The 22,570-nt window shown below is 69.8% G+C and overlaps 3 protein-coding genes across 5 annotated transcripts in view; 1 reads left to right on the top strand and 2 right to left on the bottom strand.

The window, feature by feature from the left end:
* Window positions 1-412: 412 nt before the first annotated feature.
* On the bottom strand, window positions 413-4,883 carry NEMP1 (nuclear envelope integral membrane protein 1). Its single transcript, XM_017836604.1, has 11 exons — window positions 4,836-4,883; window positions 4,419-4,683; window positions 4,151-4,272; window positions 3,851-4,061; window positions 3,505-3,577; window positions 3,296-3,389; window positions 3,021-3,135; window positions 2,620-2,845; window positions 1,952-2,125; window positions 1,527-1,723; window positions 413-1,113 (listed from the first exon to the last, which is right to left on the bottom strand). Exons 1-10 carry the CDS (start codon window positions 4,881-4,883, stop codon window positions 1,528-1,530), a joined length of 1,524 nt encoding a protein of 507 aa, XP_017692093.1. The 3' UTR covers window positions 413-1,113; window position 1,527.
* Window positions 4,884-7,007: 2,124 nt separating this feature from the next.
* Window positions 7,008-10,099, top strand: NAB2 (NGFI-A binding protein 2). Its single transcript, XM_017836644.1, has 6 exons — window positions 7,008-8,094; window positions 8,323-8,456; window positions 8,961-9,012; window positions 9,204-9,336; window positions 9,429-9,629; window positions 9,720-10,099. Exons 1-6 carry the CDS (start codon window positions 7,297-7,299, stop codon window positions 9,812-9,814), a joined length of 1,413 nt encoding a protein of 470 aa, XP_017692133.1. The 5' UTR covers window positions 7,008-7,296; the 3' UTR covers window positions 9,815-10,099.
* Window positions 10,100-10,985: 886 nt separating this feature from the next.
* Window positions 10,986-22,570, bottom strand: part of STAT6 (signal transducer and activator of transcription 6) — a 12,955-nt gene continuing 1,370 nt past the window's right edge. Inside the window, exons 1-20 of one of the 3 annotated variants that reach the window (XM_017836642.1) lie at window positions 20,181-20,227; window positions 17,238-17,368; window positions 16,993-17,131; window positions 15,381-15,464; window positions 14,980-15,296; window positions 14,734-14,865; window positions 14,441-14,629; window positions 14,283-14,370; window positions 14,071-14,193; window positions 13,839-13,931; window positions 13,481-13,687; window positions 13,310-13,404; window positions 13,076-13,212; window positions 12,839-12,985; window positions 12,587-12,656; window positions 12,212-12,316; window positions 12,017-12,115; window positions 11,829-11,909; window positions 11,420-11,578; window positions 10,986-11,344 (exon numbers count right to left, since the gene is read on the bottom strand). In XM_017836642.1, the coding sequence (XP_017692131.1) occupies window positions 11,164-11,344; window positions 11,420-11,578; window positions 11,829-11,909; window positions 12,017-12,115; window positions 12,212-12,316; window positions 12,587-12,656; window positions 12,839-12,985; window positions 13,076-13,212; window positions 13,310-13,404; window positions 13,481-13,687; window positions 13,839-13,931; window positions 14,071-14,193; window positions 14,283-14,370; window positions 14,441-14,629; window positions 14,734-14,865; window positions 14,980-15,296; window positions 15,381-15,464; window positions 16,993-17,131; window positions 17,238-17,353 (2,562 nt within the window). In that variant the 5' untranslated portion in view covers window positions 17,354-17,368; window positions 20,181-20,227 and the 3' untranslated portion in view covers window positions 10,986-11,163. Of the gene's footprint in view, window positions 11,345-11,419; window positions 11,579-11,828; window positions 11,910-12,016; window positions 12,116-12,211; window positions 12,317-12,586; window positions 12,657-12,838; window positions 12,986-13,075; window positions 13,213-13,309; window positions 13,405-13,480; window positions 13,688-13,838; window positions 13,932-14,070; window positions 14,194-14,282; window positions 14,371-14,440; window positions 14,630-14,733; window positions 14,866-14,979; window positions 15,297-15,380; window positions 15,465-16,992; window positions 17,132-17,237; window positions 17,369-18,157; window positions 18,315-20,180; window positions 20,228-22,570 lie in introns of those variants that run through there. The other 2 variants (XM_017836641.1, XM_017836643.1) reach the window with 2 other exon arrangements.

Consider the following 22,570-nt stretch of genomic DNA (forward strand, 5'->3'; position numbering starts at 1 on the left):
CAGCAACCCGCGGGGAGCACCCCGGGACTCCCACGGCTCCAGCGCGCCAGCCCCGCTGCCCTGTCCCTTCCCCACCCGGCAGCTGGGAGCAGGAACAGGCAGGGAAAATCCCCGAGCCGAGCAAACAAAGGGAGCTTCCTCCCGGGCCGCGGGAAACCGGGGCAAGGCACGGGGATGGAACCGGGAGCAGCTGGGGCTGCTCCAGGGGGGACCCCTGACCCCAGGGAGGACCCCTGTGCCCAGCACAGTGGGACAAGAGGCCTGAGGCCATGGTAGGTCCTGCCACAGGGCTGTTCTGTGTCCCCAAGCAGCACCTCCAGCAGAACAGCCCCGGGGCCACTGTGGGACGGACGAATGAGGCTCGTGACCTAAAAAATACATCTTTATTAAAAATATAATCAGTCATCCATCACGCTGGGGGGGGGAGGCTGTAACAGCGGCTGCTCACACCTGAACAGGGAGGAAAGCGCAGGGGGGGCCAGGGAGCAAACCTGGGCCAGGGACAAACACGCAGCAGAAGCTCCTGCAGCGGTGGGGGTGAGGTAGGGGCTGGGCTGGGGGTGCCCAGGGCCGGGCTGGGGGTGCCCAGGGCAGCTGGGGGGGGCAGTGCTATTGCTTAGCAAGTTGCATAGATTATGGGATAGATTATGGCATCCTCTCCAGCTCTGTGCGTTGGCAGAGCCCCCCAGGCAGCACTGGGAGCAGGAAACACTGGCAGGGTCACCCCCAGCCCCTGCCCACTGGAAGAGGAGTAACAGCAGGTGAAGGGCAGCGAGGCAGGGAGGAAGCACATCCACACTCATCCTCAGCTCTGGGGTGGGGACAGGGGGCTGAGCATGGCCTGCACCCCAACACTACAGCTGGGAGCAGCCCATGGGCCTCGAGGCTGCCTTCTCTGAGCCCCACAGCTCCACCAGGGAGGCACCGAGGTTTTGGTATCCACACATGGATCAAAGCCAAGGCAGAGGTGTGGCCCGACCAGCTGGAGCCCTCTGACATCTTTGGTAAGGGAGGAGGAGGAGCAGCAGCTCCCTCCCCGGCTCCAGGCAGGTGCTGAGCACGCAGGTACCCGTGGGACAGGGACAAAGTTCCTCTCATCGCCCTCGCAGGCGCCTGCACAGGAGGGGAGGGGAAGGTCTGTCCCCACCCTGGGCACAGCCCGGGTGCCCAGTGGTGGGGAAGGGGCTCCCATCTGCTGCCCTCGGCTGAGGATGGAGCCAGATCAGCACCCAGGCCTGGGGAGGAGGTCCCTGCCCTGGGTTCAGGCCCTGGGAACTCACAAACATCCACTGCAAAAGTTGGGGTGGCTCCAGCCCCCCTTCATCCAGCACCAGGTGACCCCAGCCCAGGGGGGCTCCCTGTGTCCTCCCCCCACCAACACCTCACGAGGGCTTTCACACCTCAGGCGGGTGTAGGGAAAGAGAAGGGTGTCAGCCCCCCCTTTCCCCCCCATCAGAGGGGGTCTGTCCCCACAGGGTCCACCCCAACCACCCTCCTCTCCCTCCCTGAGCCCCAGGACAGCTGACCTCAGTGGCCATCCAGGTGGTTGTGGGACAGGGAATAACTCCCACGATTCCCAGCACTGTTGCCCATCTCCTCCTCTTCCTCCTCCTCCTCGAAGAGCTGCTCGTTGATGAAGAGGCTCTCCAGGCCGAACTCCCGCTCGTGCACAGACACCTCGCTGGGGGTGACGTGAGAGGCACCACCCACGAACTCGGCAAACCTGGGGGGGCCGTGGGGCAGCGGGTTGGGGGTGTGTCTGGTGCCCCTGGAGGGGCCCTGGCACTCACAGAGCCCCAGGGAAGTGTTTTGGTGCCGGGACAGGGCATTATCCATCCCTTCCCCCAGGCTCCCCCGCACCACAGACCCCTGTGGCTCCACGTCCCTGTCTCCAAGGACAGGGGTGACAGCACAGAGGGACACGGAGTGGCCACACTGCTGGGGATGGTACCTTTTGGGAGACTGGATGCGGGACACGGCCGTCCAGGCAGAGAAATCGGGGCTCTGGCAGAAGCTGCGCAGCTCCTCGAGGGCCCTGCGTGTCTCCACCTCGCCCTGGAGCCGATATTCCTCCTCTGTCAGCAGCCGACGGGGGCTCGGGCCCAGCCTGGAGCTCTGCACTCTCCTGCCAGGGGGGCAGCACCACTTACTGCCCACCCAGAGGGGCTGGGACCCCCAGGTTGGGACCAGCTCCCATGGCAGGACCCCCAGGGCAGAACCCCTGGAGCAGGATGAGCTCCTGGGGCAGAATCCCCAGAGCAGGACCCCTGGAGCAGGGCCAGCTCTGGGGCAGGGTCCCTGGACAGGACCCCCGAGGCAGAATCCCTGGAGCAGGAACCCCAGGGCAGGATCCCAGGACAGGATCAGCCCCCAGGGCAGAATCCCTGGAGCAGGAACCCCAGGGCAGGATCCCAGGACAGGAGCAGCCCCTGGGGCAGCTGGGCCAGAGCTCTGACCTCCTCTTCTCACTCCCAAGGGCCCTCTCCTGCACCAACCACAGGGAAAAAAGGGCACAACCCCCCCAGTTACCCAGCCCAGCCTCAAAGCCCTGTGGAAACCCCCCAGTTCCAGCACACAGGCTCCATCCAGCAGCTCCTCCCCACACAGCCGGGGCCTCACCGATAGGCAGCGAAGGCCCACTGCAAGGGGTAGTCCAGGTTCTTGGTGCAGACAGCAACCAGCACCAGGGCCAGGGCGATGGGGTGGATCTGGATGCCCGAGTACATCAGCAGGAGCCCCAGGAGCTGCAGGGTCCAGGAGAGGAGGTTGATGCTGCGCTCGTTCTCCAAGGGGCCGTACCTGTAGCACACGCCGAAGCTCAGGAAGCCCACGAGCAGCAGGTAACCTGTGGGGCAGCACAGGGATGGGGCAGGAGCCCAGGGCTCCACCAGGATGAGGGTGAACCTGACTGGAGCCCACCCCTCTGGAGCACCAGGGACAGGGAGCCCCAGCCTCGCTCGCCGGCACGTTCCAGCTGCGCCAGGAGACGTGTGGTCGGTGATGCCAGGGCTCCCACCCACCTAGCAGGTACTGCCAGTAGGACTTGCAGATCTCCTGCAGGTTCTTGAAGACCAGCTGCAGCAGGTAGAGGGAAAAGGACCAGCCTCCCACCAGCAGGAAGTACACAGGGCTTTTCTGGCAGAGGAGAGGGGTGTTGGAGGCAGGCAGAGGGGCAGCCCCGCTGCCTCCCCCAGTGCTGGGCTGCTCTGTGCCAAGCCAGACCTGCAGCCCAGTACCCCAGTACAGGTGTGGGGAGGGCTATGGGGCCTCTCAGCCCCCAGCAGGTGACACCCACCTTGGGCATGACCTTGGACATCACGTAGACGAGGACGAGCAGCGAGGCCAACAGGCCAAAACTGATCCCGGCCGAGTAGTAGAAGAGTTGGCTCCTGCAGGGATCACACAGGGGATCACACCGGGGGGCTGAGGGGTACCCGTGCACAGACACACCCCCAGGAGGCTCTGACCCACCTTCCCCAGCCCCCGGAGACTGGGGGGACTCACCTGCTCAGCATGTCCCCACAGAAAAACAACAGCAGGCCCAGGAAGAAAACCAGGAAGAGCTTAGGGTCAAAGCCTGGAAAGAGAGGGAATGCAAGTGGAGAGGAACCCTGGCACAGTGGCATCCAGGCTGAGCTCCCACTGCCCACGGAGTCACAAGCCCAGGGACGGGGCAATGCCCAGGTGAACCTCCAAGGGCCCCAAATCCCCCCATGGACAAAGCCATCCTTCCTTCCCCAGACCCTGCTCTCGTCCCAAGGAAGGAACAGCCTTGCTGGTCCTTGGGTCGTGTCCTGGCTGTCCCCTGGGGAGCTCCAGGCCCCCTTCCTCCTGCTCGGGGGGGACCTACGTCGGAAGAGGAGGACGGAGTAGGTGGTGCCGGGCTCCAGCAGCTCCACCTTGAGGCAGGTTTTGTTGCTGTAGAGGTCCACGTCGATGCTGGTGTCGTTCAGCTTCCCCCGCAGGAAGGAGAACACCACGTTCCACACGCTGAACCTCTCCAGCTCCTCCTCGCTGTCCACCTGGGTCACCCGGATCATGCGGCTGCTGGTGACGCGGATCTGCCCGGGGAAAGGGGGACAGGAGGGCGTAGGCAGAAGGGTCAGGGCAGGGAGGACCTGCCCCCTCCTCCTCCTGCTCCCCCCCTCACCTGTGTCCTCGTCCAGATGTCGTGCCATCGCGGCACGCCGGTGTTGGTGTAGCAGAAGCGCTGGGATTCCTTGTGCTGCGACACGCGGCCCTCCTGGAGCGGGATCACCGGGTCCCTGGCGCCTGGGAAGCACAGGGGGAGGGGGTCAGTCCCCGCCTGCTTCGCCCACCAAACACACAGGTGCCCTTTCCCTCCCCGCGGATCCCCCAGTTCGGCACATTCCCGGGGGTCCCCGCTCCCCGCCCGGTGACGCCGCCGCCCCACGCACCTGCAGCTCCAAAGGGCAGAAACGGCAGAAAGAGCAGCAGCAGCACCAGGAACCCCCGAAGCCGCCGCCGCGCCGGGGCCGGTTTCATCCCTCCCGCCGCGGCCGCGCCGCCACCTTCCCTTCCGCCGCCAATGGGAGGGGCAGCAGCAGCCAATGGGAGCGGCGCGTTATCGCCGAGTGACAGCTGGATCGACCTATTAAAAGGCACTCCTGCTCTTGCTCCCGCCCCCCCGCGGCCCGCCGCGTTGATTGACAGGTTTTTAACCTATTAGCGTAGCGTGCGCAGGAAGAAGCCGCGCTCCCGCCCCCGGTTGCCACGGTGACCAACGTGGAGCGCCATTTAACCCAGAGCCACGCCCCGCCCTAGTAACGGCCCTGACAGACACGCCCCTTGGCCTATCAGACCGCAGGGCCCACCCGAATCCCCCTGATTGACAACCACCTCCGCCTATCAGAGCGCGGCATCGCCACGTTTGTGTGAATGGGTCGCTCGTGGGGGACGCGCAGGTCCCGCCCCCCGCCCGGCCGGGCTGGGGGGGCCCCGCGGGACGGGGGGGGGGGCGAACCGAGGGGGGACCGCGGGGCGGGGGCGGGCCCGGCACGGGGAGAGGGTCCCGCATCCCACGGGCGGCTCGGCGCGGGGGGCTCCGATTCGCTCCGCTGCCGGCACCGGGGAGCGGGTGCCGCCCTCCGCGTGGGTCCCTCCCCGCGGGGCGGTGGCCGCCCGTGGGCGGGCAGCGCGGGGGGGGAGCGGGCTCGGGCGGCCCCCCCCCGCTCCCCCTCCTGGGCCCGTGGGCGGCGGAGCCGGGAAGCGGCGGGGCCGTGGGCGGAGGATGTGCGTCAGCCGGGGGCAGCGCCGGGGCTGGGAACGGCCCCGCCGCGCCGGACGCCTGGTCTGGCGGGGGGGGGCTGGAGGGGGGCAGTGGGGAGAGAGGGGAGCGGGGGGGGCTGGGGCAGGACCCCCGCGATGGGCACCGTGCCCGTGTGGAACCTCCCGGTGCCCCCCCGCCGCCAGCCCCGGGGATGTGCCCCGGCCCCCCCCCACGGCCCCCGGCGCGGCCCCCCCACCCCGGGCAGGATCGCGCGGGGGCGGTTCTGGCCCCACGCCAGGCGCCGGCCGCGGTATAAATAGCGCCGAGCCACGCAGGGCCGGGGCTGGGGTGCGGGCCGTGACCCCCCCATCCCTCCCGCTGCAGCGGGCGGGGGGCTTCAGCGTCGCCCAGCATCCTCCAGCCCACCCGAGCAGCGCTGCGCTCCCCCCGCCGCTGCCCCGGCCGTGTTCAGACCGGAGCCCACCGGTGGCAGCCGGGCTGTGCCGGTGACACCCAGTGCCAGCCCTTCGCAGGGGCTCCGGCACCCTCTGGGGGGGAGCTCCCGGGACAGCGGGGTCGGTGCCCGCAGCATCCCGGGCCGGTGCCCGCAGCATCCCCGCGCCCGCCCGGCTCGTCGCCGGCACCGGCGCTGCTGCGGGCGCTGCCCGGGAGACCCCCAGGGATGGGGGGAGGCTGCACCCACCGGTGACCACGAGGGTTCAGGGTGCCCCCGCCAGCACCACGCACAGGCGGGAGAAGGGGGTCCTGCCTCTCCCACAGCCGCCCCCCACCCCGCGCCACGCGTGTCCTCCCCGGTCCCTGCCGGGGCCGCGGGACCCCCCCGGTGCCGCCGTGCGCAGCTCCCGGTGCCGGAGGGGATGGAAGGGGGGGGGAGCCCGGTGCCGCCGCCCCCGCCGGTGCCCCCCCCGCGCTCGGCGGGGGCGGCAGCCGCGGGATCCGCCCCCGGGGCCTCCCACGCGCGGCGCAGCCGGGGCCGCTGCTATTTCACGGTCCCGCCCGTGTGGGCGGCGCGCAGAGCGGCGCGGCGCGGCGGAGGGAGCGCGCCCGGCCCGGCCGCGGGACCCCCCGAGCCCCGGCACCCCCCGGAACCCCCGCGCGAACCGGCCCCGGACCCCCCCCGCCCCTCCCCGGGCGCCCGGCGGGGCGGGCGGAGCGGCCGGAGGGCGGTTCCAGGCGGCGGTGAGCGAACGGGGGGCGGCGGGAGGGGTCGGGAGGGTCCCGGGGGTCACCAGGGGGAGGGTGGCCCCGAGGGGACCGGGGGGGGGCATCGGGCAGGGTGAGGAGCCTGGGAAGAGGATGGCCCCGGTGGGACTGGGAGGGGAGGGGAGAACCGCGGGGGGCCGGGGCATCAGGGGGCACCGAGCAGGGCGGGGGGCACTGGGGGAGGGTGGCCCCGGTGGGACCTGGGGGGGACGGGCGGGCCGCGGGGGGACGGGGCACTGGGCAGGGTAGGGGGTCCCGGGGAAGGGGGACCCCGGTGGGATCCGAGAGGAGAGGAGACCACGGGGGGTCGGGACACCGGGGAAGGACGGTCCCAATGGGATCCGGGGGAGCGGGGCACCGGGCAGGGCAGGACAGGGGGCCACGGTGGGACCGGGGCACCGGCACATCACCCCCGGGGCTGGGGGGCTGGGGAAGCCCCGCACGCCTGTCTGACCCTACACGGGGACCCTGAGGGGGGGCGGGGGCTGCCGGCCAGGAGAGAGCAGGCTGGGCACAGCTCAGGGTAAGGGGTGGGCTGAGGGGGACCCCACTCACGGCTGTGCTGTGGCTGGGGGACTGTGGCTCTGGGAATTGTCCCATCCCGGAGCACACGGGTGGGACTGGGCGCCCTGTGGGGTTTAGGGACCCTGGAACACCCCGTGTCACCTCGTACCCCCAGAGTGCTCCCCCCACCCCGTACCCTTGGGGTGCTCCCCGTACCCCCAGAGTGCTCCCACTCTGCCCTGCATCCCCAGGCCAAAGGGTGGGGAGGGGGTTTCTCCCACGTGTCCATCCCTCCCCGTGGTGAGTCCGTCTGTCTGTCCGTGCACCGCAGGCTCGCCATGGCCCTGCCCCGCACGCTGGGGGAGCTGCAGCTGTACCGGGTGCTGCAACGTGCCAACCTGCTGGGCTACTACGAGACCTTCATCCAGCAAGGGGGGGACGACGTGCAGCAGCTCTGCGAGGCGGGCGAGGAGGAGTTCCTGGAGATCATGGCGCTGGTGGGCATGGCCACCAAGCCCCTCCACGTCCGCCGCCTCCAGAAGGCCCTGCGCGAGTGGGCCTCCAACCCGGGGCTCTTCAGCCAGCCCGTCTCGGCCGTGCCCGTCAGCAGCATCCCGCTCTTCAAGCTCTCCGAGGCCGGCGGGCGCAAGGCCCTCAGCAATGGCCACGCCAGCCCCGGCGAGGCCGCGGGCAAGGGTGGCGGCAGCGCCGGGACGCCCCCGGCCCGCAGCCCCACGGAGCCGGGGGAGAAGCTGTCGCCGTCCGCGGCTCCGCAGTGGCCAGGGAGGAGCACCCCCGAGTCGGAGGGCGGCGGGGATGAGGAGCCGGGGGGTCCCCCCTTCTCCCCGGGCGGGAGCGGCGGGGAGCAGGCGGCGGGCGCGGAGCTGGAGCCGGAGCTGGTGCGGACGGTGGCGGAGAGCGTGGAGCGGCTGCTGCAGAGCTGCCCCCGGGGCGGCGGCGACGCCGAGCTGCGGACGCTGATGAAGGTCAACAAGAAGCTGGCCAAGGCCGTGGGGCACATCTTCCAGCTGGAGGACGGCGACCGGCAAAAGGAGGAGGAGATCCGCCGGCACAGCGCGATCTACGGCCGCGGCGAGGCCCGGCGCCGCGAGGGCAAGCAGCTCACCCTGCACGAGGTGGGCACGTGGCGGGGTCCGTGCTTGAAGGTCCCAGGACGGGCTGGGTTGGGATGAGGCCGGGGCAGCTCTAGGGATGTTGGGTGGGTGGGATCCAGGGTCTGCTCTCGCCCAGGTGGCATCTGCCAGCCCGGAGCAGGTGCCGCCTTCGCCGGGGGTCCCGCGTGGACGCCGTTGTCCCGTGGGCGCTGCCGTCCCCGCTCACGCCTCGTCTCTCTCTGCCCCCAGCTCATCATCAACGAGGCGGCCGCCCAGTTCTGCCTGCGGGACAACTCGCTGCTGCTGAAGCGCGTCGAGCTCTTCTCGCTCTCGCGGCAGGTCGCGCGGGAGAGCACCTACCTGTCCTCGCTCAAGGTCGCCAGGTGAGCCCGGACCTGCTAAACCCCCCCCTCGCAGGCCTGGCTGTCACCCCCCTGCACCCCGGGAGCTGTGCCACAACCCGGCGCTTCTGGACAGGGCCAGGGCCCCGCGGCCCCCAGTTCCCCTTTCCCAGCGTGGGCGGTTTCTGCCTGACCTCGGAGCGTGGGAGGTGGGGAGGATGGGAATGACAGGGATGCCAAGAGTGGGGGGGGGGATGCCAGGCACCAAGGGGTTGCCAGGCGTGGGGGGGATGCTGCTGGGGATGCCCCATCCCTTGTGCCCATCCCCAAAGCCCCCTGCCCGCTGTGCCAGGGCTGCCTTTCCCCTTCCCTCTCCAGCTGCTCCCCACTCTTTCCACCCCCGGTTCCATCTGCGCCAATGCCCCGACCCGCGGCATCGCCCTGCCCGGCAGCCACCCCCACGGTGTGGCAGGAGGGCGGGTGGCCGTGCCCGTGGGGGCCTCGCCACGACCACCCCCCCTCCTGACGCAGCCCCTTCCCCCCCAGGGCACTCCCCGAGGAGAGCGGAGCCGTCACAGCCAAGCGGCTCAAGCAGGAGGTGGGTGTGAGGAGGGGGTTGTGCGGGTGTGCTCACCTGGGATGTGGGTGGGACGGCACAGCGTGCCCAGCACTGGGCAGGGGGCGAGGGGCACCACAGAGGGTTGGTGGCCGCGGGGCTGGGGCCGTGGGTGTCCTGGGGGGGGGTGGCACAGGGGACCCATCACCTGCTCACCCGAGCGCTCCTGGCAGGCGGGAGAGCAGAGCCGGCCCGAGCTGCTGGCGCTGCCGGTGGGGCTGGAGCCCCCCGGGGTCGTGTACCGAGCCAGCCTGGAGGAGGACACGGGCAGCCTCTCCGGGGAGAGCCTCGATGGCCACTTGCAGGGTGAGTTGGGGGGCCCTGCCCTTCCAGGGGGGCCGGTGGTGGCCGGACGGACCCCCGGCCCCTCGTGCTGACTCTCGCCCTTCTCTTGGCAGCGGCGGGGGCCTGTCCCCGGCTGACCCCCCCGCCCGGCACGGCCCCCGACGTGCCCCTCGGCCTGGCCCCCCACGGGCTCTGGAGCCGCCACATCCTGCAGCAGACGCTGATGGACGAGGGGCTGCGCCTGGCCCGGCTGGTCTCGCACGAGCGCGTGGGGCGGCTCAGCCCCTGCCTGCCGGGGAAGCCCCCGGGACCAGGTGAGGGGCTTTGCCGTGGGGGTTCGGGCAGCACCGTCGTCTCCTCCCGTAGAATCGTGCCCTGACGCCATCTCCCCCTTCTCCCCGCAGAGTTCGAGGACGGGCTGGCGGAACGGGGTCCTCCGGCCCCCCCAGAGCCCCCTCGGGGCACCATCAAGGTGGAGCAGGAGACCAGCCGGCAGTGAGGCCCCCGTAGCCCCCCCGCCACCATTAACGAAGCAATAACGTGCTGGGGGACGGGTGCTGGCGGTGCTCCGGGCGCGGGGAGCCTGGGGTAGGGGGGGCTCAGCCGCAGCCCCCCCGGGCCCCCTCCCCTCCCACACCCACGCTCTGGTTACCTCAGCCGCGGCGGGATGCGCCTCCCCGCAGCAGCAATACCCTCATCCCGCCCGGCTCCGGGCCCCCGCCACCCCCCCGGGCCCTCGATGGACTGGAGCCCCCTGTACAGCCCCCCCCTCGTTCTGACCGTCCTCCCACCCCCCCGGCCCCGTCACCGCGCGGGGACAGACGCGTCCCCCCCCGGCACACGCACCGCACCGCGCGCTCCCGCGTCAGCGCTGCCGCCCACGCCGGGCACACGGTCCCCCCGCGCACCCCCCCGCAGCGCCCACGCACCAGCCGCCGGCCCCCTCCCCGCAGCAGGTGCCAGCGCACCGTGCACCCCCCCTGCGACCCCCCCCAGCCCCGCACCGGCTGTAAATACCCGCACGCGCCCCCCGCCCCCCGATACCTGCGTGTGCTCCATGCATGGTCCCTGTGCCGCGGGGTGTCACACGTGCCGTGGGGTGTCACCCCCTCCCAGCACGACGCAGGCGGCGTTTGACGGGCACTGGGGAGGTGCTGCCCACCCCCCACCCACCCCCATCAGCCCCTCGGGGTCCCTCCTGACCCGCCCCTCCCCATTCCCACAAGCCGTGCCCAGCCCCGGGGTCCCTCCCTCCCCTTAGGACTGTGTGGTGTCTTTTTAGAGCATTAGCGACTCTTCCTTTGTACCGTGTACAGTAGATTATTTATTTTGTTATTTTGGAATAAAACTTTATTTTATGGCTTACCTTCCTGCCCGCCCCCCCCGCCAGCTCCAGCCCGGGGGGCTGGTGGACGGTTCAAAACCCCAAAGCAAGCGCTGACTGCGGGGGTGCAAGGGGGGCCGCGTCCCCCTCCGCGGGGGTCCCGCGGTGTCCCCCCCGTCGGGCACCGGGCTGGCACCTCCGCCCCGGCGCCGTTCCCGCTGCCGCCTCCCGCCCCCGCGGTGACTCATCCCGGCGGCGTGGGCCGGGGGCACCGCGTGCGGCTGCCGGTGCCCCCCACGCAGGACGGGGCCCCCCGTGCCTGCACCCCCTCACCCGCGGACCCCCGGCGGGGGTGGGCAGCAACGCACGGGGGGGGGGAGGACGGGGTTACCCGAATCCCCCCTCCCCAAAGGCCCCCCCCTCCCCAGCTGGAGTTTCCACCTCAGCACGAGTCGTATGGAAACCCACGAACCCAGACAAGGCTGGGCGAGGGCGGGGGGTCCCAGCGCGATGCCCCTCCCCACTCAGGCGTGCCCCGGCCGGGCGCCGTCATCCCACCGCGCCTCCCCCAGCCCCCAGCAGGAGGGGTTGGAATCGGGGTACTCGCTGTGCTGGGGAGGGGGCGCGAAGGGGGGGAACAGGGTCACGTTGTGCAGGAGCTGCTCCAAGTCCGAGCTGGACGGCGGATCCATGCCGGGAGACATCCTGGGGACAGAGGGAGCGGGGTGAGCCGGGGGGGAGTGGGGGGACTCCCCCCGCTGATCCCCCCTCCGTGCTTACCACCGCGGGGGGCTCTGCAGCGGCACGTCCACCACGCCCGGGAACGGGGGCAGCTCCGGGGGCAGCTCCGGCATCTCCTCGTCCTGCAGCTCCGAAGAGGGACCCCCGGGCAGCAGCTGCGAGGCCTCCCCAGGCAGGTACTGGTTGGTCATGAAAGGTCTGGGGGGACAAAGAATGGGGGGGCTGGTGTAGACCGTGGGGTACCTCGGGGTACTCACCAGCCCCACGGCAGGGGGGGGCAGTGCTTGGTCGGGGGGGGCTGGTGGGTCTCCTCCAGGAAGCACCAGCAGGGCAGAGCACTGGGAGCACTGGTCAGCTGGGGACGGTCCCTCCAGGTCTGTGTGCCCAGGTAGGGTGGAGAAGGGGGTGCAGGGCAAGGTGCCCCCTCCAGCCACGTGCCAGGTCTTACCCAGGGTTCCCGAAGGCGGGGTCCTGGCAGAGGGGCAGTGAAGGGTCCATACTCAGGGGGGGTGGGAGAATCGGAGGTGTCCTGTGGAGAGGAGGGACACTCAGAGTGGGGAAAACACCCCCTGACCCTGCCTGGGGGTCGTGGGGGCTCGCCATGGTCCCCCCACCCTAACCCAGCCCCGCTCCTACCTGGGGAAGGGGGTGAGGCTGTCAGGGACCATCACGTTGATGTTGCTCTCAGGGTAGCCCGGGGGGACGGGCTGGGGGCAGAAGGTAGTGGGGGGGCTGCTGTGCAGACACCGAGGGGTTCAGATTGAGGGGGGGGCTCTGCCACAGCCCCCACCCCCCCCAGCAGGCCTGGCCCTGCCCAGCGCTGGCACTCACCAGAGGGAGCCTGGCAGTGGCTGCAGGCTCTCGGGTTGTGGCACAGGCACGGGGAACATCGGCGCTGGGGGGGGGGCCCCCATGGAGCCCGGGGGCTGCTGGTCCCTGCAAGAGCACATTGTCCCCGTCAGCACTGCCAGGTCCAGGCTCCAAAGGGGTGCCTGTGCCAGGGGGTGAGCTCAGGGGGTGGTGGGCACACAGACGTGCCCCAGCACAGCTCGGGGTGCCCACAGGGGCTCCTCGCTCACCAGCACAGCCCCGGTTTGCCCTTTCAGGGATGGCCCTGCCCAGAGGGAGGCTCGGGCTGGCCGGGGGTCTGTGCAAACCCCGGCCCACGTGCACACACCCCTGGCACAGCCACGGCCTCCCACCCACCTTTCGCTTTCCACCGTCATCTTGATGGCAGTGGAGACGTAGCCCCGGCCGTCCTTGCCCGTCTGCTCTTCTGCTCGGGCAGGAGAAGTACCCGTGAGCCGCCGCCCTGGCCATGCCCTGCCAACCCTCTCTGCCAGCACCGGCCGCCCCCACGAGCCCCGGGATCGCCCGGGTGAGACCCCAGACCCCCCCAGCAGCATCGCTGAGGTGCAAAGGGGCAGCCCAGGGCCCATCCCAGCTCCCCCCTCTCACTGTTGTAGTGGCTCCCGAACGCCTGGTCCTTGGGGGTGTTGGGGTACAGGTTGCGGAGCTGCCCCAGGTCCCGGATGCGGTCGCCGAGGGAGCGGATGGAGAGGTCCTTGGCAGAGAAGGGCTGGATGTTCTCCACTTGGCTGGAGCCTGAGCGAGGGGAGACACAGCACAGGGCTCCAGCATCACACCTCCAGGCCACAGGACACCCCCCTTCCCAGCACCTGACCCCCGTCTCACCGTCCTTGCCCCGGATGACGTAGGCGATGGTGACGCCCCCGATCTCGGAGTCGCTGAAGCGGAGCAGGAAGGTCCCATCCGGCTCCGTGCTCAGCAGTTTGCAGACGTACTGCTTGCTGATGAAGCCAATGATGAGCCTAGAGGGGGTGCACAGATGGGAAAGTGGCACCAGGACCCCCCCCAGGGTGGCAGGCTGGGACCAGGACCCCCCAGGCCCAGTCCTGAGGCACCCACCTGTCTGACCAGTAACTTTTGAGGCATCTCTTGGTGAGGTCGAGGACTCCATCAAACCACTGCCAGAAGGTGAATCCCCGACCAGGGAGGATCTCCTGGGGCAGAGAGAGGCCATGAGGCTCCCCAGGGCTACGCTGGCCCCTGCCCACCCTGGCCAGCCCTCCCAGTCACCTTGTTGAACTGGGCCCAGGAGACATTGCGGCTCTGGAAGTCCTCGAGGCTGGCGCTGTGGTCATTGAAGATCTTCTGGGCCAGGAAGAAGTAGTGCTCCTTGAGGAGCCCTTTGGTGGTCTGCACCTCTGCCATGAACTTCAGGTTCAGGGTGTCACACATCTTCTCCCAGGGCACCCGCTCGGCCACCACGAAGGGCACCCGCTCCTGTGGCCGGGCAGGGGGGCATCAGGACAGGACCCCCTGCCCGTCCCACACAGTGCCAGGGCTCCCATTCCAGTTTGAGGCCGTTCCTCCCCCTTCCAGAGCCCACCCAGCCCTGGGTCCCAGCTTCCTCCCTCTGGCTCGTGGCACTCACGATCTCGGAGAAGGCGTTGTCCCACAGCACGGTGGCTTTGGCGTTGTTGTCCTGGTTCCCATGGACAATGACCACGATGGGCAGAGACAGGACCTGGGGACAGAGAATGGCCCCCCTCAGCCCCCCGAGCCAAGCAGGGTGGCTGCCCTGGGACCAGCCCAGCCCAGCACGGGTGTCCCACAGGGGCAGAATCAGCACGTGCAGCCCCATCCCCTGGGAGAGGGGCTGGTACCTGGAGGTGGACGGAGGCGTTGCTGGGTGTCAGGGCCACAGAGGTGCTGAACAGGACGGCACATTTCTCCTCCGTCACCGACTCGGAGCCCTTCCGCTCGCAGCGCTTGATCTTCTTCAGCAGCTGGGGAGTGAGAGCTGAGCATCGCCAGCCTCGGCCCCCCCAAAAACCCAGCGGAGCCCCCAGCCTGGCCCCTTGCCGGTGGCACTCACCACGTTCTTGAAGTTGGCGCAGCAGGTCCCACTGGTGGGGTTGGTCTCCAGGGCCACCACGTTGTGCATGATCTCCCCCGTGCTCTCGCTGGGCAGAGGGGGGGTCAGGGGGGCCGTGGTGGTGGGGAAGCCCCCTCGGCCCCACACCAGCCGCTCACCTGGGGGTGTTGCTGTAGGTGCTGAGTGACAGCTCCCGCGCCTGCTTCTCTGTCACCATGTCAGCCCTCACCATGGGGGGCTTGGGCGCTGCCTTCATCAGCCGGGGGCCCAGCAGGAACCGGACGCTCGCCTGGAACTTGGTCTGGGTCTTCAGCACCTGCGGGGGCTGCTTCTCCACCAGGAAGGAGCTGGGGGACGAGGGGACGCCGTGGCACCCGGTGTGATGCCCCGCCAGCTCTGCCACCAGCCCCTGCAGCCCCCCATGGCCCACCACGGCCCCTCAGGCTGTTACCTCTTGACCAGGCTGGACAGCACCTCGCTGAAGCGCTCCAGCAGCCGGGGCAGCAGCTCGGGCCCCAGCTCCGCGCTCGCCGCCATCGCCTGCTGCTGCAGCTGGAAGTAAACCTCGACCAGGTCCTCACACCTGCACGAAGGGGGGCCCTCAGCGCCAGACCACCACTCACCCAGAGCCCCTTGGGCTGGTGGAGGGAGCAGGGGCTTGCTCAGGGTCCCCCACCCCCGCCCTGTGCCCCCGCACCTCTTCTGCAGCGGCGCCAGGTTCTCCTCGAAGACGGCCCCGTTCCCCGCCAGCTGCTGTTGCCTCTTCCAGATCTGGATCCTCTTCAGGACCTGCTGTTTGACCGCCTCCAGCTCCTTCACGGCCTCCAGGATGAGGGTGGGCAGCTCCTGGGGGGCAGCGCCGGCCCCGTCCCGCCCCGTGCCCTCGCCCGCGGGGCCGTCGCGGAGCGCCTGGATCTCCCGGATCTCCCGGACACGGTGCTGCAGCCGCTGCAGCCCCACGCTGAACTTCAGCTCCTCCTGCCGCCGGTGGAAGCTGAGGGGCAGGTGGTGGTCCTGGGGCAGAGCAGGGTGGGGTCAGTGGGCTCCGTGGTCAGCCCTGTGCCTCGGGGCACCGGGAGGGGGGCAGGGACCACCCACCCGCTTGAGCACGGCAGCCTTCTCGCCCTCCAGGACGGCTCTCAGGACGGCCACCAACCGCAGCGGGTCCCGGCGATAGGTGTTCTGGGGGCAGCCAAATGCGGGGTGTCGGGGGGGGCGGGACATGTGCCCCCCCTTCCTGCCCCCTCCCGCCCCAGCCCCTTCCCACAACACCAGGCCAAGGCGACTCGGGGGTTCCACGACCACCACGGAGCTGATTTCCAGCTTTAAAACCCCTTCAAACTGTGCACAGGATCACAGAACGTCCGGAGCCGGAGGGACCACAAGGGTCATCGCCCCAACTCCATTTTTTTTTTTTGTATAAAAGGCAAAAGAACCAACTTCAAATTAAAAAAAAAAAACCAAACCAAACCAACAAACCAAGGGGAATTCTCCATTTCTGTGAGCACAGCCTCGAGCCTCGCCAGCCCGACACCTGGGAGAGACTGAGCTGCCCTGGGTGGATCGATGCTTTCCACTGAAAACAGCAGAAAGGGAGGAATTCCCCCGCTGGTTCCAGCTCCTGTGCCCTATGCCAGCTCCTCCGGCCTTCACGCATTTCCCAAATTAGCTACTTCCCAAAACAGCAGCAGAACCCAGCGGGGAACAGCCGTGGTGTGCTCGGTGCGTTCCTGTCCTAGTGGGAGGCAGCTCTGCTGCAGATCCACGGGGGTCTGAGTGCAGCACTGGCAGCCCCCAGGGCTCTTCCAGGGAAAACGTGGGATTCAAGGTGCAAAAGGCCCAGGTTTGGCTCCTCCCTGCACCCCTGGCCCTGTGGTTACCCATCCTGGGGAGCACCCGGCTCCCACCGCCCACGGCAGCACCAACAGAGGGGAACAGCCCGACCGGGCACAGAGAAACCAGGGTTTGGTGTTCTGGGATGAGGGATGGCCAGAGGAGGGAACACGAACATGGGAGGGCAGCTCTGCTTCAGCAGGAGCTGAAACATGTTTGCTGCGACCATTGCAAAAAGCAAGAGCCTTGTTTTGGAAAGTCACCCTCTTCCCCGGAGGTTGTGACTAAAGCTGACCCCTTCCCAAATGTTGGATATTAAAAATGTCTGTTACCCAAAGAGCAGAGTTTTCAACCTGAACAGGGCTCTGGGAGTGAGTCCTGCTCAGCCCTGGCGTTCCAAGCTCCGCTGGCCAGAGAGGGGGGATAAATCAGAGGGTGGGAGAGGAACAGAGCAATTTCAACAGCCTCAACAAGAGAAACAGCCCCAATAAGAGAAACAGCCCCAAAAGTGAAACCCAGTGCCCATGACGGGAGGAAATGCAGCCCCACACAGCACAGAGGAAGGAGAAATCAGATGCTTGAGCAGAAAATGGGGAAGAATCTGGTGAGGTGGCCCCCGGTGTTGACAGTTGGGGCCATGGGGGGCCATGGGGCTCAGGAGGTTCCCCACAGGGTCAGGGTCTGTTTTGGGGGGGATGTGGCAGCTCCCTGGGGGCCACCGGTCTGCAGAGCTGAGGTCACAGCCCTGGGACACAAATAACCCCCCTCTGTCATCTGGAACACCCCAAAAAGCCACTCGCTGAGTCCACACGAGCTCGTCGCCCATGAGCCTGGAAATGGGTGTCACAGGGGGACCATCCCGAGGGTCCCCACACACCTCGAGGCCGTTGACTTGCTGGAGGACCTGGCACTGCTGCCCCTCAGGCCCGGCAGCGCCGCGGAGCTTCTCCAGCATGGCCGAGAACAACCTGCTGGCCACGCTGGTGCAGAAGGCGTCCGAGCCATTGATGAACTCCCTGGAGGGGGGAAAAGGTTGGGAGAACGGGCACGGATCCCCCACCCTCCCCTGTGTGACCCCCAGCCCCACGCTGCTCCGGGCAGGAAGGGGCACCGGGGACTCACCAGGGCTGGTTCTCCAGCCAGTCGGCCAGGAGGCAGCGCAGGCTCCGGGGGAACTCTGGGGAGAGGCTGCTGAGCTCCTCCTGTGGCATGTGGGACACGATGTTCCAGAGGGACATCTTGGGAACAGTCACCTGTGGGCAAAGAGGAGAGGGGATGGGAGCGGGGCCGCTCAGGCAGCCCCCAGCCCAGCTCTGGGGGGGTCGAGGGCCGACAGCCCCTCAGGGAGGGGGGCGAGAGCTGCTGCCTGTCCCTCTGCATCTGAACCTGCTGCTCCAGCAGGTCAGGCTGCCAGGGGGGAGGAGGAGGAGGAGGAGGAGTGGGAAGACTAATCCAGGATCAGCCTCTTGGGCAATCCTGAGCAGGCAGGAAGGCCACTTGTGCCTCAGTTTCCCACATCTCTGTGGAATCCCACAAGGTGGGTGTCACACAAGGACACGAGGATGGACGGGAGAAGTGCTGCTGGACTTGGCACAGGAGAGTTGGGAGAGCCGGAAGAATGTGAAACCCTCTGGGAGCGGGAGGAGTGTGAACTCCCCCTGAGCGTGGTGAGGCTGCTCTGCCAGGGTGGTCTCACCCAGGGTAAGACACCCCCCAAAACCTCCTCAGCTCTCCCCCCTGAGGAAGGCCCCTTCCCCAGCTGCCTCAGTGGTCTCCACAGCTCATGGAAAACAAGAGAAGGGCTGGAATGAGGCACTAGATAGGAAACTCCACATGGAAGGTCTGGACTGGGGGGGGTGTCACAGTCCCACCATGCCCCGAGCTGGAACCCCAACAGTCCCACCCCGGCCCCTCAGCGGTGCCGACGTCCTGCCCACCCCATCCCTCTTCCTGGCAGCTCCCACCCTTCCTCCCACCACGCTCACACCCTCCAGCCCCCACTGCAGCCCCGGCTGGCCAGGGGGGTCCCCACGCAGACGCACCTCGCTGCCGGTTCCGCAGGCAGCGGCCGGGGCCGAGGCCCAATCCGGCGGATCCCGCAGCGCTGGCGTCTCACGGCCCTGCCGAGGGGCCGGGGCGCTGGTGGGACCCCGGCCAGCCCGTCCGCCCAGGCCTGGCTCCTCGTCCCCGAACAGGGAATCACGTCACGTCAGGTGCCCCCGCGGGCAGCGCGCTCCCCACGGGCCTGGGCCGCGCGGCGAGAGCCGAGGCGGAGGTGGAGCTGAGAGACTCCGAGAAACCCTGCGAGGGGAAGGAAGCCAAGCCAAGGCGTCACTGGGCAACGTCGCAGCCGGCGCAAACAACCGCCCGCGGCCTTGGCACCGAGCGGGGCCGTGGGGCGGCGGGAGCTCCCTGGGATGGTGGCGGTGTGGTGGCCCCAGGGGTGCTGCACTTCCCGTGGGATCGGCCCTCCCGGACCCCCCCACGCCGCTCCAGGGAGCGACCAAGGCAGCCGGAGCCTGGCGCCTTCCAGAAATGCTTTTGCTTTCGGCTCCACGCCCGCCCCGAGCAAACAGATCCCGGTGATTCACCGCAGGCACGCACGGCCCAAGGGACGAGGTTACTCCGGAGCGGTCAGTGCCCCGTGGGAAACGCAGCCACCGGTGCCGGGAATGCTGCTGGGCTCTCCCCGCTGCCCCAGTGGGATCTTGGCAGGAGGGAGAACCAGCCTCTCCTTTTGCCACTCTCGAGGTGTAATCGCCATCCTCCTCCTCCCCCATTAAACCTGTATTTCTGCTCGGCCCTGGGAGGCAGCTGCTGGCTGGAAGCGCCAACCTGGAGTGTAATCCAGGCATGCCTGGATCTGCTCAGAGTCTGCAGGAGAAGCCACGTTGCTCCCTCCTCCCCCAGCCCAGGAGGAGCTGGGGAGGGGGGGACATGCCTGTCCCCTCCCAGCATCAGTCACAGCAGCTCCTTCAGCTCAGCCTTCCTAACCTAATTTCCATATTTTCCTCTTCTTCTACAGAACAGCCTTTCCTGGTTCCCTCCTGGGGGGACCCTCCTCCAGGTCACCCCAGCAAAGCAGCCTCCGTGGCAGCTTCCAGCCCCACACCTGCACCAACCGCAGGTGCATCCACTTTGGATGCACCCTGAGCCTCCCGGTCTCCACCGGGCTCGTACCCCCCAGGAGGCACCCCCAGAGAGGAGGCTCCACCGCCCGCTCCCCCTCCCCAAGCCCCTCGGCGCAGCCACTTTCACTTCCTCCTCCACACCAGGGGCTTCACTTCCCTGGGGGGGCCCGGGGGTCTCCCAGATGGGAAGGTCGGGTAGGAGGAGCCCGGACATGTGGGTTTTCCAGATGCTCGGGACACCCGGGCTCTGCTCTGGCTCTGCCCTCGCTGCCAGCACTCCCTGGCCGAGGCCAGGACACGGGACCTTGTGGGACATCGGTGACAGTGCCACGGGGAAGACACCGCAGAGCCCACGTGGTGCCAGGGGCTTCCCACAGCTGACCGCGCTCAGGCAGTGAAAGCTCTCGCGGTGCAGAGGAAGAGGAGCGGGGGCCTTCTCCCTCTGGCCCAGCCCAGGGTGACTCACGGCGCGGGGAATCCGGGCCGGACCCACTCTCGGCCCAGGAACTCGCTCTCGGGGTCCCACCGGCGGGACGGGGGGGGTCTGGCGCTCCCCACCGCAGCCCCCGGCGGTGCCAGGACAGGGGTGCGGGGCTCTGCACCCCCCGGCAGCGAGTGCTCGGGACTTTTGACCGGGGTGAGCTGCGTTTCCACCCGCGCGGCCGATCCAACCTCGACGGTGCCGGTTCCAGAGCCCCTTCCCCGTCCCACCCAAAACACCCCCGTGCGAGGCTGACGGTTCGCTCCGCTCCCCACCCCAGAGACCCTCGCTCAGCCCGACACGCTGCCCGGACCCCCGCCCGCCCCCGAGCAGCCCCCCCACCCCGGAGACCCCCGTTTCCCCCGCCCGCCAACCCGGCGCCCCTGCCCGAGTCCCGGGGCGGGGCGGGAGGTGCCAGACGGCGGCAGAGCCCCCGGTCCCGGCCTCCGTTACCTGGCGGGAGCCGCCGCGGGCGGGGGGCGGCCGGTCCGGCCGGTCCCCGCGGCCTCTCGCTCACTCCATGGCGGCGGCGGGCGCGGCCGGTCCCCGCTCCGCCGGGAAGCGCCGAGCACAGGAAGGGGGAGGAGACCTGCGGGAGGGGCGGGAGGGCACCGGGGCCGGGACCCGGACTACCCTCGGCAGGACCTGAGACCCCCGGACCTCCCCGCCGAGGGGCTGTGGCCTCACACCCGCCCCGTATCCGCCCCACCCACTCGTGACTACACTCTTGCCCCATATCCGCCCACTCGTGTCTCCACTCACGGCCCCGCTCTTACCCCACGTCCCTCCACCGGTGACCCCACACCCGCCCCATGCGCTGTCCCGTTCGGTCCCCGCTCACTCGTGCGCCCCCCGCCCCGTCTCTGACAGCCGCCCCCGCCCCTGCCCTAACCCGGTTCCCCCACGTTGTCCCCCCAAGCTCCCCGCCCATCCCCGCGGGTGCTCCCGCACCGGGCCAGCCCCGGTCCCGTGTCCGCGCCGTGGCGGGTGCCCCGGGGCCGGGCCGGTGGTCCCGGGCTGCACCTGTACCCCCCGGTTCGAGCCCCGGTCCCCGTTCTGGGGTCCGAGCCCGCGGCCAGTCCCGGGCTGTGCCCGCTCCCGCTCGCCGGTACCGGACCGAGGACGGGAACCGTGGCTGGGAAAGGGGGGGTGCTCGTCGCTTGGGCGGGGGGTTCGCTGCTCTGGGGGTTCCCACGCGGGGGCCGGACGGGCCAATTGCTCGGAGGGACCGCACCGGGCAGGACCACACCGGAGCCGCCAGGGGGCGCTGCCGCACCGCCGGTGCCACCGGGGCGCCACCGGGGGATGCGGGTCGGGGCTGCCGGTGCGGGGAATGCGGGGCCGGGGCAGAGGCAGGGCCGCCACCGGAGCTCCGGGGTCCGCAGCCCCGCGGGAGGGGTCTCCGCGTTCCCCCCCGCTCCTCCCCCCCGGTCGCGGCGCCGGTGAACTCTCCGCGCTGCCGTTACGAGCATCAAACGCGCCCGGGAGGCCCGGGAGCGCGGCTCCCCCACTTCGCACCGGGACACCCCGGGAGGCCGGATCCCCGCCGGAGCGGTTAAGGACTGGGAAGGGGCTTTCCGGCCCCCCTCAGGCCCGCCAGCCTCCGGTCCAGGGCGGTACCGGAGGGGGAGAGGGCTGCGGGACACTGGCCGGAGTCCACGCGTGGGAGGAACGAGAATCGCCCCGCTCCGCCGGTCGTGTGCGACGTTTGGGGGCTCTGGGGGAGCGAGAGATGCAGAACCGCCCCCCGGGACGCCCTCCAGCTCCCCGGGACATGCCGTGCCTGTGCTCCCCCGGCCCTGCTGCAGGGGCGGCTTCCCGGGAACATCTGGACCTTCTCCCGAACATCTGGTGCCGCGGCAGCCCGAAACATCTCCCACGCTGCTGCCTCCCCGGGGTGGGGCGGGTCAGACGCGTGACGTCATTTTTAAACATATGACATCACGCGGAGGGGGCTCACGGTGCCTGACGACGGTGCCGGCACCGCTCCCCATCTCCCCCCCTCCGCCCCCGGCCCTCGCAGGCAGCGGCGTGGCCGATGGGTGACGTCACGGCTCTCGCTCTGACGTCACGGCTTTCAGTCAAAGCTGGCGTTGGGGGAGCGATGCCCGGCCCTGCCGATGAACGGGACCCCCCATGGTGGGGGTCGCTGCTCCGGCCCCCCGGCCGTGAGCTCTGCGGGGACGGGCGGGGGCACAGCGAGGGTCCCACGATCCTTGGAGACAGCGAGCGAGCGGCAAGGGGCCGATGTCCTGGGGGGACAGCGAGGGTCCCATTACCCTTGGGGACAGCGAGGGTCCCGCTGCCCTTGGCGATGACCAGGGTGACGCTGCCCCGTCCGTGCCCGGCCCCCAGCGCGGGCGCGGGACCCGCAGCGCTGTACCCGCACCACAGCGGAGCCCTGCCCGCACCGGCACCAGGACCGGCACCGGCACCGGCACCGGACCCCGGCCGGGACCCCCGGCCCCGCCCACACCCACCGGGGGGCGCAGCCCCGGCACCGCCCGCGCATGCGCGCGCGCGTCCTTCTCTCCCCCCCCCCTTAAACGCCACGCGCGCCCCCCCCTCCCCTTCCCGTCCGCGCGCGGCGGCGGCGGCGGCGGCAGCTCGCGCCCGGTGACGTCAGGCGGGCGGCCGGCCGGGACCCCCGGCCCCGCCCACACCCACCGGGGGGCGCAGCCCCGGCACCGCCCGCGCATGCGCGCGCGCGTCCTTCTCTCCCCCCCCCCTTAAACGCCACGCGCGCCCCCCCCCTCCCCTTCCCGTCCGCGCGCGGCGGCGGCGGCGGCGGCAGCTCGCGCCCGGTGACGTCAGGCGGGCGGCGGCGCGCGCTCCATCGCCCC

The sequence above is a fragment of the Lepidothrix coronata genome, unplaced genomic scaffold (genome assembly GCF_001604755.1).
Source record: "Lepidothrix coronata isolate B3197 unplaced genomic scaffold, Lepidothrix_coronata-1.0 Scaffold281, whole genome shotgun sequence".
Lineage (NCBI taxonomy): Eukaryota > Metazoa > Chordata > Aves > Passeriformes > Pipridae > Lepidothrix > Lepidothrix coronata.

Coding starts and splice junctions, on each gene's coding strand:
- NEMP1 (XM_017836604.1), bottom strand. CDS start 4,883: ATGCCGCGCTCTGATAGGCGGAGGTGGTTGTCAATCAGGGGGATTCGG. Junction 2,846..3,020: donor CTACTGGCAGTACCTGCTAG/GTGGGTGGGAGC, acceptor GCTGCCCCACAG/GTTACCTGCTGCTCGTGGGC. Junction 1,724..1,951: donor CGCATCCAGTCTCCCAAAAG/GTACCATCCCCA, acceptor CGGCCCCCCCAG/GTTTGCCGAGTTCGTGGGTG.
- NAB2 (XM_017836644.1), top strand. CDS start 7,297: ATGGCCCTGCCCCGCACGCTGGGGGAGCTGCAGCTGTACCGGGTGCTG. Junction 8,095..8,322: donor AGCAGCTCACCCTGCACGAG/GTGGGCACGTGG, acceptor CTCTGCCCCCAG/CTCATCATCAACGAGGCGGC. Junction 9,337..9,428: donor CCTCGATGGCCACTTGCAGG/GTGAGTTGGGGG, acceptor TTCTCTTGGCAG/CGGCGGGGGCCTGTCCCCGG.